Raw genomic sequence first — 13,966 nt, forward strand, 5'->3', positions numbered from 1 at the left:
ATTGTAGAGGTATACAGCTTGTTTCAAATACCTGCTCAGAGACCATTTTTAATTACATGAGGCTCTTCAGAGATTCCTGGTGTTACCCTGTAATTCTTTTGGATTCGGTGTGCAGAGCAGGTTTTTTTTATGTAATCGTGGGCATAAGATGGGAAAGTGTAAAACACCAGCAACAGTTGAGTGTGACGTTACTTCAGTAAACTTGGCTTATGCTGTTTTGGGGCAAGCGTTGCAAAGAATTCTAAAACTAGCTGATTGTTTGCTCGAGTGACAAAGAAGTACAGTTCTTGTCTGCAGCTACGTATTACTTGGAGTCATATATTCATCTTAGATATCATTCATGAATGACAAAACTGTTTTTTTGTGGCTTGGGTGTTTGTTTTTTCATTTACTGAAAAAAAAAACAAACTAAAACGATGCTAATAAATTTGAAGGCCTTCCTAGTATAGTCTTCATGTATAATAATAACCAGAGGCAACATACCAAACAATCACAAGTGAATTTTAAACAAAACTGAAACACTACTTCACACTACTTTGGAAAAGAAGCTTTCAGTATTGAAGTCTGCTATTAAAGGCTGTAGGTGTTTAAATAATAGCTGCTAAGGCTGTTGGTGGTGATATTCTGGTTGAGTCGAAGTCATAATTTTCTTAGCAAGGATCGACTAACATGAGTCATTTGGTCAGTAGATGCAGATCTGGTATACCAGATTTGGTCTTAGCATTTTTCCCCAAACAAAAGAATGCTGTAGATCAAACATTATAACTAATGTAACTGGTCATTTGATGTGCGTCATGGGAGCTCTTTGAAGAGGTAAAAAGAGGTTTGATGTTGGACACATCTGAAGCTGAAATTTGGAGGAAAAAAAATAAAAAACCAAAACAAAAAAAAAACACTCTTCTTTTGCTGAGGACATTAATACAGAATTTAGCCTTCAATTCTTAGATTAACTTGCCCAAGTATTTCAGCCTTGTCATTGATATTTTGGCCAAATAGTCTGTGAACTAGGTACTAAGTAAAATGCAATAGTAGATACAGGTTTGTACAGAATGCCCATATGGATTATTAATATTTAAAATCACAAAACTATTTTAGAAGTTCAGCATGTAGATGGATTTGACAGTGGTTTTGAATTTCTTTGTTAAAGGGGGAATGTTTGGAGATATTCTGGGAAGTATTTGAGTAAGCTTGAATCTCCTCCACCTCAGTTCTTTTAGAAAAGAGTTTCCTCTCCTCATCTGTGCAGGTATATACCGTGTTCCTCACTGTGGATCATTTTATGCTTGCCCAGACACTGCTTCTTAAGGTTTTAACAGCAATTTACAGTCATGGCTTCCCAACCGAGGTCACCAACAGTAGCTGGCATTTCAGGGGACTAAGATGAAGGCAGTTGGTGGTTGACATTTTCCTGTCTGCTCTTTGGAGTAAAGTAATGTTTATAATTGCCTTGTCTGCTCCCATTACACAGAATCTTCCCATGCATGTAATGGGAATCTTAAGCACAGAGGTTGACTAAAAGCCAGGCAGCACTCATCTAACCAAGCTGCTTTTTTCTTAAAATATGCACGTGAAGGTGCTGTTTTAATGCTTGCATGTTGTGTCAGAACAATAAGCTATTGAACATTTGATAGCATATACCAATATGCTGTCTTACTCTTGAGTAACTTCTTTAGTAACTTGCAATATTTTTTATGAGTTGTATCCTACGAGAAGTTCAGTATGACCATATAAGTATCAAACCTGAGGCAGACAAAATTATTTTATATGCAAGAGAAGCAGAAAGATTTTTGTTCATTTATTTATTGACTAATGATAATGGCAGCAAGAACTAAATCCAGTATATCTGACCTACAGTTCTTTGCTCTGTTTTTTGAAGTTCATGAAGACTGATAGAAGTCCTGTAATTACACAGCCTTCTGCCTGGCTTCTTTTGGAGTCACTAAGTAATCTTCAGGGACTTGATTGCATTGACCTGAATTTGTTCATATTGCTTTTAGCCACAAATAACATTAAAATGATCTCAAAATGTGCACTCAAAATTAGTGTACATCTCTGAAAGGTACAGTGTTATCTCTGTTTTGCCTGGTATTTACTTAGCTGCTTATGTTAAGTCTGATGATCTCAATATAAGTTAAGAAAATGTTAAAGTTGACCAACTGGTATGATCTTTGGAAAAAAGAAACTTTACTCATTCTCTTCTCTTTCATTATTCAGGTAACCTGGTCCGATCTTTCGGTAACATGTGTAACAAAAACACACCAGGAGCTTCAGGAATTCCTGCTAAAAGTATGTATTGAAATACGAAAGTAGTGTTTATACGTCAGATTTATAACTTCAGATGTAGTTTAGGAGATCTGTGATTTCTGGGATGTAATTACAAAAACAAAAGCAGGCTACCGGCTTTTTACTACAGAATTTTATTAACCATTTAAATTATGTTTATTGTGGTGGAGCAACTTGACAGATGAAGAAGTTCAATAGAAAGTTTGAGGAGTTTCAAATGACTCAAACTTGCCTGGCAGCTTTAACTGAGCTGCCTTAAAATTGACTGTACAATATACCCACAGAATTAATATATAGGGGCAAGCACTGCTAATTTGCTAATTTGTACCCTATTAGAATAACCTTAAGAATATATATTTTTTGATTTTAATTAATGATGCAGATCCACGAGCATAACAGCTTTTAATCTTACCGTTGTATTCCTCAGCAGAACAAAGGCAGGCATATTTACTGTCAGGAGTTAAACTTGAGAAACTCTACAAACTGCTTATGCGTGCACGTGTATGTTTACAAAAAGTAGATATTCTCTAAGCCCCTCTCCCTCCTCCCAAAGCAGGGAATGTATTAGTGTGCAGAGACAACATGTGGATCCCCAGAGTGTGATGACCTTGAATTGTGTGTTTCATTGTCAGTGCCTAATATTTGGGGTTCTGTCTGTTCTGGAAAATTCTATATTTAAACTCCTCACCGCTCAGGGTACTAAGGAGAGCTCTGTTTTAGGCATGTTTCGATAGCATCTGAAGCTCTTACTGCGGTGTTAATTGCAAGTGGAACACCTGTTACTGTACAAAGGCCACAGTCTTGTTCACTGTTTGTTATCAATACGGTGTTTTCTAGTGTTATAAAAATGAAGGAGAGTATTTGCTGCTGCTGTAATCCAGTTGGGATATCTAGTTCCAAGAGTTCCCACAGCTTGATTTGTGAGGGTTTGAATTATGGGTGGAATATCTACTTGTGGACAGGGTGTCCATGAAATCCCTCTATTCATGAAGAGAACCTTAAAAGCAGGGTTGTCGTATGAGATCCTCTGCAGCTCATGGGATGAGTGCTGAACTGCATGCCTCGTGTTCTCCTACCTGCAAAGTAAAGAAACACACCAGCTTCTGAAATGGACCCTCTAGTACCTACTTGCTGCAAGGAGGAGTCAGGCAAACAGGATGCAAAATGTTCATTTGTAGAGCTGTTGAGTCTGACTGATGGGCAGCTCTTCAGATGTGGAATGTTCCGTGTGCTGGCTGACTGCTCTGGCTCTGACGGAGTCTGGATGTATAGAAGATGGCAGGGCAGGAGGGAGATAACTAAAAGCTGTTACAAGCTTGCGGTGGTGGCTCTGTGGAGAACGTGCGCAGCTGAAAAAGCATTTTGGTTTCTATTGGTTTGATAGCCAGCAGAAGAAAGGAAATTGTTAAACACAATAGGATGAAATTTGTCTTGCTTTAAAAAGCACCATGGAAGTATGAATGCTGTCAAGTTCACCCATCCTTGCATTCTGGCTTTCTGTTATTCTCATTTCCAGTCTGCATGGCATTATTAAGTAGTACGCTCTTTTTCGTAGGGCAGAAAGGAATGGGCAAACTACTTGATAGGAAATTACAAGTTTGTGGGTGGTAGGAGTAATATAATTGTATACAACTTGTTACAGAGTAGCAGCATTGATGAGAAAAGCTGAGGTGTAGTAAATGGGGTAACTTTTCCTTATATTTGAAGAGCACCTTCTCTTGGGTGATAAGCATAAGAAGTTATTTGTGTGTAGGAAGTTACCCACATATGTGGAAGGACTAACATGCTTGTGGTAACAAGGCTGTCTCATTACCTGGAGTTAAGATAGTAAGCACCTACACTTGGGTTTGTATAACTCTGAATCGTAAACTACAAGAGGATTTGAATCCCTTTTAACGAAAGCTTTAAAGGAAAAAAAAGTCGTGGCTGTTTCTTGAGGCAAAATTATATACAGAACATTGTGACAGGAAGTTTGCAGTTCCCCATGCTTCTGGAGTAGCATGAGTAAACCATTTGTTTAATACTGACAGATTCTTCAGAGATACTCAGTAACACATATTAAAGCCAAAGTGTTCAGAAAAGCTACTTTCTGTTCAGAAGCATTTCTTTCTGTTTTCGTATCTAATGCACTTCAGGTGCTATGGCATTGTACTAATACTAACAGTATCTGTCTATCTGAATTCCAGAAGTTCCTATTTTTGCATGTTACCAAGCAATTATCTACATTAGACATAGTGTCTGTTTATTAGTAGCACTTCAATCAGTGAAAGAATTACTTAGTGCTTTGCTGTTATACCACTAGCAGCATGGTATATCCAGCTGGCGCTCTGGATCGGGCATATTCCAGATACACAAGAGGAGGGTGCCACTATAGTATAAGTTGCTTAGTGTTGTTGATCAAAACTGATGGTAGATGTAAACCAGATCAGCAATAGCTTTTAAGTTGAGGAGAAAGCATATCTGCTGTGGCTGTTTTCTTTTAACTGTACCAAAATTAAAAAAAAATACTTTTATTATTTTTTCTAAATAAATTAACTAATTTCACCAGCCTTTCATATACTGTAGTATATCATTTTGGAAGTTACAAATGTGAGAAAATTTTGTTCTAGGGAAAATTTTTCATTTAAAATTTACAGCTCCTTAGTAGCAAGAATTTTACATTCTGCACTAGAACATCAGAAGTATCACTTTGTGATACTGGCATTGGAAATAGAATGAATTTTCATAAGAAGCTTTGGTGGTAATAGCAACTGGAAAAGGACTTGCTATTTAGTGATCTCAGTATTGCCTGCTGAAACCCAGTGCATTATGTAACTTTAAATGGTCATTTCTACTCTTTCTTTGAAATAATTTAATCTAGTGAAATAATGATAGTGAGTACAGTGCTCGTCGTCCTCCCTGGTATTTTTTGTTGTTGTTATTTTCAGACCTACGTTTTTGTGTGAAACGTTTAAAGAAAGAAATTGAAAAAGGATGTAAATTATTCTGAGAAAGAACATCAGTAAATTTCTGAATCTACATCTTCTTTTAAAGACAGCTTTAGAGCTTCATACACCTAGACTTGATAGGAGAATTTACAGCAAAGTGTTTCTCTACCAAAATTAAATTATGATAATTTGTTGTATTTCGTCTGCAAATTACTTTATTCAAGTTGGAACAGTAGAGTTTCCTGTTGATAACAAAAAGTATAAAGACTGATGATGAACAAAGATAATCTTAAGATGAGAAATGAGTAATTGACATTTTTAACCTTTTTCTCAGCTTCCAAAGGAATTGTCTTCTGAAGCATTTGACAAGACTATTTTAAGAGCACTAAATCAGGGTTTTCAGAAGAGGGAAGAGCGAAGGCATGCTGATCTTGAGCCCATAATCAGGTGAGAATTCTAGCAAATAACCTGAAATGCATTATCTGAAAAGGGATTGCAGTCAAACTAGAGGACTGCTAGGGACAGTGGAAATTCTGCTGTGTAAATGCAATTTATGAAGAAGAAGGGAAGGCAATGATGAAATATATCTTTTTTCTTGAAAATGAGAGTCTACTTTCAAACTTCAGTGGTGTGGACTTATTAAGGAGTAATCATCCAATTAAGAAAGTATTAGTGTGGGGCAACGTTGTTTAGCAATGATTGGTACTTTAGGGAAGAGGGCCTTATCTCCATTATACAAAGACATACTTTTTAATTTTTCTAAGTAACTCAAAGTGCTGTTTTCTGATTCTAAATCACGACAGAGTGACACAGAACAGAATTTGGAAAAGAATAAACAGCAATAATGAAGCATATCTATAAAATAAAATGCAGTTCACATGTTTGTAAGAAAAGGGCGGATACCTCATAACCTGTTATCTAGTTATGAGAGTGCTTGCTGAGCTGTGGACCATTTTGGTTAAATCCTGTAACTCAGAAAAGCAGTATGAATTTGAGTATGCCTCCCTTGTTCTTTTTATTTGCTATAGGTACCTTGTTAGGTTTGTTCTTTTCTGTCAGGGTTGTTCAACCTTATTCAAAGTAACTTAAAACTATTAATCAGGTTAGGCCAAGTGTGTCGTGAGACACTTGCTGAAGTAATCAGGCACTGCTTGTCAAGCTCCTGCTCTGAATACTGCAGATACTCAAGTCCAAGCTTCTTACATCTCAGGGTTTTGTCTCAATAGCTTAGCTACAGAAGATACAGAGCTGCTGCATGCCTCAACCTTCCCCTCTCCTTCCCAATTTTCTTTTATTTTGATCTGTACCATTATTTGGCTTTTATTGGCTTGATTTTCAAGGTAAAAGCTAGGTCAGTTTTGACTAATAAACATCATGTTTTTAAATATTGATTGATTGGTAAGCATCTGCAGTACAGAAAGGTTGTAAAGCCTAACTGCAGAATAATTACAAACACATTGTTTGAGGATATCTTTTAAATATATCGAACCATGATGTAGTATGGCGTTGTAATTACTATTTATAAACAAAGTTGTGACTATGCTAAATTACCATGTGAATAATCTTGACAATAGCATTACTTTGTAAAAAAATTTTTCTTACAGTGTCAGTTAAGCAGAGATGTGTATTTAGGTGTCTTAAGTACGTGCTTGGTTGGCCAAAAAATTTTTTATTGCCTTTACCCCCTCCAAAAAAAAAAATAGTAGAACTGTAGTGCTGGCAAGCAAAAGCTGGAAAGCTGTTGTGAGACTTAAAATATTTATTCTTGGACTATTTTCTTGTCTGAAGCTATAGGGAGTCACTCAACTCTTGGGAACAGATTCAAAACAGTGCTGAGCAATTTTGAGAATCCCACCCTTTGCTCTTGGAGATAATTATGAAATTCAAACACTGTCTTTATAAGTGAATTCAACTTTGTATTTAATCAAATAAGTGTATTTAACAAGCAGGTGCATTGTTTTGGAAAAAAAGAAGTTGAGGAAAAAAGTTAAAGCTTAAGGTTCAGTGCTTTTTTGAATCTGTCCAAGCTCCTCCCTGATAATGTTACAGGTGGCGAAAATATTTGAATTAGGGTGGCTCAAAAGCACATACGTTTTTAATTTAAAAAAAATCCATCATACCAATTTCTTTTACTGGCTGTAGTCCAACTAGGACTGAACACTAGGACTGAACAACAAAGCTCTGAAGTAGCCTTTAATCTTCTGTATGCTCAGTGTCCAAGTTTGCAAGTTAAAGTGTTTAGTCTTTTTAAGAACTACCTAATTTGCTCTTAAATGGTACTTTTCTATTCTCCCTATGAAATATTACTTACAGTTTAACAAAATTTCACTTAAATTTCAGGCAGCTATTTTCAAATACATCACAAGCTTTTCTGCAGAATCAGAGAGTATACAACTTCTTCCAATCAATTTCATCAGAATCTTTGCACACTCACAGTAAGAAATATCTTAATACTGTTCTATATAACAAAAAGTCTATAAAAAGTGATTCTTCCTGTCATGCCTAATTATGTTTTTTAATTACGTATTCATGTTACATTGTATTCTACTGGTCATACTTGAACTCACTGCCAATGAATAGTTGTTTCAGCAGATACATACGCTTTTGACAGTGGGAATGTGCTGTGAAGCATCAGCTTGTGTTCTTTTCTCTCTTTCTTTCTTCTCTGTACCATCATGCTGTTAAAATAGGTAAAAATAAATTGAGCACGTGCAACGCTTCGGGACTTTATCCTTATAAGAAATCTGAAAACGGGCCAGAATCCCCTGACCTCACTACCACTTCAGCAGTAGGATAAATGGTATTGAATAGAAATGCAGCCAAATATTTTTGGCCATTCAAAAACTTATTTAAAGCTTCAAGACTTCAAAGGAAAAGCAGGTTTTTAAAAAGCATGCTTTTTTATTAAAGCTACTGCCACCTTTCTTATGAATCCTGTGAAAATGAATGATGAGGCTGTTGTAAACATGGGAACAAAAAGCCTGCTGCACTGACCCCAAAAAACTGCATGTTATTTATTTGGTTTCTTTTGTAGATTGTGTTTGTCTTGATATTTAAACTAAGATTTGGTTTGGGTACATAGTATATAAATAGTGGGATGGCCCTGACTTCAGATCTTAAAGAAACTTGTTCAGAGCATTTGCATTGCTGATATTTCCTTGGTGGACCTGGCACTTGTGTATTATAAACTGCGTGACCCAAGCTTAGCTTCTCTGTATGGCTGCCTTAAGATGTGCTCTTTGTTTCTATTGAATCTTTTCTTCTTTCAGTGCATGTTATACACCATGACAGTTACGGTACTGTGAGACCGTAGCCTAAGAAGTTGCAGAAGATCTTAGTAAGGAATAAGTCAGAGTTTTTGAACAGACTGCTTGTGAGCACTCGAAAGAAAATAAAGGGATGACAGTTAACACAAGTCCGAGATGATACATGTGGTGTATCAAATGTGTTCTTCCTATGATCAGATAGGGCCTTGTTATTATGGGAGAAGCTGAAGACGTTATTTTGTGGTTTTGATTTTTTTTTTTTTTTAGTAACAGTTAGGACATTCTTATATATGAAACTGACATATAAGTTAAACTAATGAGGTCCAGGATGATTGTGAAATTGGCTGGAATTTATTGCCGTGAAAATTCTGACAACTCTCTTGTAATGAAGAGCTGCATGGGGAGGAAGGAAGTTCCAAGGTCCAGAAAGATTCACATTAACGATGGACACACTGCATAGGGTTTGCATGTATTAGTCTATAGGCTACATCTAGGTGGGAAAAAGTTGTCGGTATGTTGTTGTACATTGTCATAATTTAAAATGATCTTCACAAATTGTAGAAATGCACTGAAAAAGAACCAGTGCTAGGTCCCATCATAATAGACTCAACTGCATGAGTGCAGGACAGAAAAGGTCTGCAGGGTTGTTGGTAGATTAAAACGTTAATTCCGCAGGACTATGCCTTACAGGTTATAATGTGATCATAAATGGGGGATAATTTGTAATAAAAACAAACAAAAAATGTGTATATATGTGCATATAGGCTACATGAAAGGTCATGAGGATTTGTCAGATCTAAAATGCATGACAGATAGAAAGGATGAGGAACTTCATTGTTTAGCAGAGAGGAGAGAAAACTTGTAATGGGCTTAACTTGCTGTGAGGAAGATTAGGCTCAGGGACAGGCAAGAGTCTGGTGATTACCAGAGAAGTCGGTAGCAGTGAGTCATGTCTGAGGTCAGGGCAGAAAAGTCAGTAGGTCAAGGTTAAGAACAGGATCAGCGAGACGTGGCCAGGCCCAGGCACGGCTGCAGCATAGCCCTGGCAAAGACCTGAGCTTGAATGCGGCTCCTGAGCCCAAGGATGGAGGCCCTGCACGAGGTGTCTCCCAGCTCATTCCCAGCAGTCTCGGGTGAGACTGCAAAACTGCCCTGTACCAGAGCTGGTCTCGAACACAGGCAGGTGTGGTCCTTGGCAGGGCAGAAGAGGCTGTAAAGCCCACTGGTGTGGTTCAGGGCCCTGACATTGACGTAGATAGTAAGGAAAGCTTTGATGAAGACAAATAGCATGATAAATTTAAGTGTAGTTGTTTATCTGTTGATAAGGGAGACTGGATAACTTCTCTGGGATGGTTCAGGTTCACCATCACATTTACTGTAGTGCAGACTAATACGTTCTGTGCTAAGATAGAAGTACTCATCCTGCTCTTTTTTGAGTTTTTTGTTTGTTTTTTATTGCTGGCCACTGTGTTTTTTAAAATTTCATGTTTGGGAAGCCTGAAATCCTGCTAAGTATTTACAATTGCAATTTAGGCCATGGTGGCATATTTTGAATATGGTAACAATGCTGGGGGAGAGGGAAGAAGCATGTGTTTGAGAACTGGGATGAGATTTTTCTTAAATCAAATGTGCAGAATGAATTACAGAAAGTAACTGTGGCTTACATTGGTCTTCAGTCATTTTTTAGATCTGGGGATAAAATGTCCATTCACAGAAATATAAAAATACTCTCTGAAGTACTTAAATGCTATAGGTATGATTTTAGTAAAACCTTTGTGGAAATAACTTGTCAATTCAGTGGAGGATCTTTATACCTTAAATAATAGTTGAGATCTCACACTGAATAATATGTTCAGTAAGCGTCATTATCTATGCTGTCACAGTTCCGTTAAGGAGGGAATCAATTAGCTCCCTTCTGGTTCATAACACCAGTTATTTTAGACACCTCTTCAGGCTGGGGTAAATTTTTGATCCCAGTAGACTTCATTCGAACACGATCTCTTGGGGTTTAGTATGTTCAATGCAAACAACACTCAGGAATATCTTCCCATCAATACTTCAAGACCCTGAACAGCAGCTTTCAGATGCTGTTACCTGCACTAACTTGGAACTTTTTGAGAGGAAAAGAGTCGACTCCTAGAGTTAAATTCATTGCTGAACTTAGTTTTCTTTCAGAGTGGGGCACTGGTATTTTTGCAACAAAACTGTAAATATTATTGCCACTTTTTGTTACCTCGTCTGGCATAACAAGGCAAAAATGATGCATCAAGACTGTGTTAAGGGCACTAGACGATTTCAGCCCAAATTAAGTCTCCTTTGACAGGTGAACGATTTAACAGTGGAGTGTAACTCATTGCGTAAAAATTTTAGTAACTGTAGTTGGTCTCCTGCTATTTCCTGCTGAAACAGAAAATATTATTTATGAAAAATCTGATGTGCAATACGATAGAAATGTTCATAATATAATCACAATCCAAAGCTTTTGAAATTTTACCATAGCTTTAAAATTGTTTTGCACACATTTTTCTTCAAAATAAAAGCATCTCCATAGAGCCTCTGTTCTTGGAGATGGCCTACTTTGAAGGAGACAATGTTCAAATTATTGCCACATGCAAACCAGAAAGTTCAGTCTTCCATTTCCCTAGCTTCCAGTTTAGTGCAAGCACTCAGGAACTGTCTAGTTGTTCAAGATCTATAAAGTTACTACGTGAACTTTATTCTCTGCAGGTAACTTACAACCCTCTTTGAAGACGGTTAAAGCACCAGAACACTTCAAGGAGGACAGTTCAGAAGCTTCAAGTCAGGAGGAAGGTAGTTGTGTACTTAAAGGTGGTTCTTCTCTGAGAAAATTTACCACACTCAGTTCTGGAAATCATGCAGTTGACCAATTTCTTTATTGGTACAAAGCTGAGAGATTTGGATGAAATGTGCTATATAAATGAAGAATCTTTGTATACATCCTACAGTTTCCTTAGAGGGTTGCTATATAATCCAAGAAGTGGGATTGTTCATAGACAGCTTGGAGGCAGAAGTTCACGGCTGTGTTGAGCAAACAGGAAGAAATACTCCACAATTTACTTGAGCCAAGTTTGTTTGCAGCTTTTCATGTTTTTACCTATTCTTCAGTTATTTGGGTTACAAGTTGAATGCAGCAGCTTGTTTTGCCATAAATGTGTCAAATTTGTCTAGGTTTTAGTTTTACACAGAAAGGATATTGAAGTTTTTCCTCTTAACTGGCCAGAGTATAAAAGCAGTGTAAGTTAATAAGGATTTTAACTGTTTGGGACTGTAGTGAATATTGATTACAGTCTCAAAGCTGGTGTTTTCCAAATACCTCAGGAAACAGTTCACAAATGGGAGCAGCAGTCTAGTGGCTGGTCAGTAATTTCATTCTGTAACGAATGTCAAGCCAGTTTCACATTGCTTTGAGTAATGAGCAAGTAGAACTTTCTGGTAGGTGGAAAGGGTGAGAAATGGGGCTGATAGGTGAACATGCACAGATGTAATAGCTTTCACAGAAAGGCACCGCTCTTATCCTCTTACATGCAAATAACTAATAAGCTTGTAGTTGATCTTATGTGCAATCAGTAATCCACATATGCAGTTCAGACAGACTTTTCTTATTTAAAATTGTTTTGTATATTCTTCTGTAGAGTTCAGAATACACCATGTAAATTTACAGTATATTCAAAAACAGCTCAAGAAGTTTTATATACTGTCCTTAAAAGGAATTTGTTCAACCGATGAAGCTACAAATGCAATGCAGAACACCTTGTGTGCCATTTTAATAAGTGCTACCAGAAATTTTAAAATTGAATTTTTTTTTTCAAGTCGTCATTTGGACTTCTGTGTTGCATTGACGGGAGTTCAGGCACAATGATGGCTACCAAGAAGGCTAGTTGCAATTGAAAAAAAACTTGTTTTTGTTAAAGTTCAACCATTGTTTTAAAGAAATGGGCAGACCACGAATCCAAGGTTCTTGTTTCTTGTTTGAGGCGGTATCTCTTTTTCTGTCTCATGTTATCAGTAAAGCTTTACATGCACAGTGAAATTTCTGAGGGTCAGAATGCAATTCTTCTGTGTAAGACGTACCTTCATTCACTATTCAGAACTTGTGAATGACATGGAATTTTGAGATTCATATTAGTAGCCAAAAAAAAAATTACAGAATTCTGAACTTTTCTGACTTAATTCACTTTCTTCTTTTCATCCCTTTCATACTGGACAATACTCAATCACACATTTAGTCCTTATGACTAAATCTAGAGGTGAGCAAACAGAGGGTTGTTATGTTTCCTATTTCTCTGTTTCATTCTTTTGTGAAATTGAAGGTAAAGAGTCTTGATTCTACTGTCTGTACAAACTGATCTGTCTTCTATGCAATATCTGTTAATTTCACCACTGTAAATTCAGTCTAGTATATTTAATGGAGATGTCTTTCACTGTGTTGGGTAGTGATGGAAAGATGAATTTTCTGGATTGATCTAAAAGAGAAAATAACTGCTATTGGAATCATGCTTTTTGCCTTTTTTTTTTTTCCAGATGTAACGCAACACACAACAGTCCACAAGAAACATAATGGAAAAAGTCCTGTTGCCAAGTAGGTACCAGGATGTAATGTGCCCATGCTACATTTCTGAACTTCATTTGTTAGTGCTTTGGTAGTATATTTTTCCTTCTAGATAAAAGCTTGTTCAGTTGGCTGTTTCTCCGATTAGCTTAATCTGTATTAGAAAGGTCTATGTAACATGGACAAGTTCTGTATTGAAACTCTACTGAAAATATTATAAAAGATTGTTTCTGAATCTGTAGGTATAGGTCATTTGGAACTCTCTTCTCTCACAAATTTTGTAAGTCTTTTGTTTAAGTTGATATTTTGATTTTGTTTATAGTCTGGGTAATATCAATATGTATTTTATATTTTTTTCCCTTGTGCATGCACACATGCATATACGGAAATTTCCAGTGCTGTTGATTCTCAGCTTTTCTTCAATAGTTTCAAAGATGGTCTTAGCGGAGAAGGTAGCCCATTCTTTCCCTTGTTTAGCAGCTAGAGCTTGTATACCTTGTTTGTTTAAGTCCATTCACTTGTTAATGTATCTTAACCACAATCTTTGGAGGTGTTTGCACATAGTTGTGCAGTATTTTAACTATATTAACAGGAAAAAATGGATAGAGTTTTTCTTGTGGTTTGCAATTTTGTTCTATGTTTAACTGTTACATTATCTGTAAGATGTATTTATCTCAGGGGAAAGATTTACTTGAAATTACAATAATTAACAAACAATCATAGTGCAAAACCATTTGTCAAAGTTTTGTGAATCTTAACCAACAAGATTGTTGTGAAATTACTGATTGGACAACTTAGTGATTTGGTTTCATTTTGTTTTTGGTTTTAACCCTCCTAAGTTACTCTCAACTTAAATTTGGCCAAGAAGAGAATGGCATCTTAACAAAATCTTTGATTATGCCAGCGGTTAGAAAACTACT

At 36.6% G+C, this 13,966-nt stretch overlaps 1 protein-coding gene across 3 annotated transcripts in view; it reads left to right on the top strand.

Annotated features, from left to right (window-relative positions):
* The window catches only part of ZCCHC2 (zinc finger CCHC-type containing 2), a 42,872-nt gene that overhangs the window by 17,518 nt on the left and 11,388 nt on the right, over positions 1-13,966 (top strand). For 2 of the 3 annotated variants that reach the window (XM_040547956.1, XM_040547957.1), the window contains exons 4-7: positions 2,215-2,286; positions 5,545-5,657; positions 7,551-7,645; positions 13,019-13,076. In XM_040547956.1, coding sequence (XP_040403890.1) covers positions 2,215-2,286; positions 5,545-5,657; positions 7,551-7,645; positions 13,019-13,076 — 338 coding nt within the window. Of the gene's footprint in view, positions 1-2,214; positions 2,287-5,544; positions 5,658-7,550; positions 7,646-11,203; positions 11,288-13,018; positions 13,077-13,966 lie in introns of all 3 variants that reach the window. The other variant, XM_040547955.1, reaches the window with a different exon arrangement.

The sequence above is a fragment of the Cygnus olor genome, chromosome 2 (genome assembly GCF_009769625.2).
Source record: "Cygnus olor isolate bCygOlo1 chromosome 2, bCygOlo1.pri.v2, whole genome shotgun sequence".
Lineage (NCBI taxonomy): Eukaryota > Metazoa > Chordata > Aves > Anseriformes > Anatidae > Cygnus > Cygnus olor.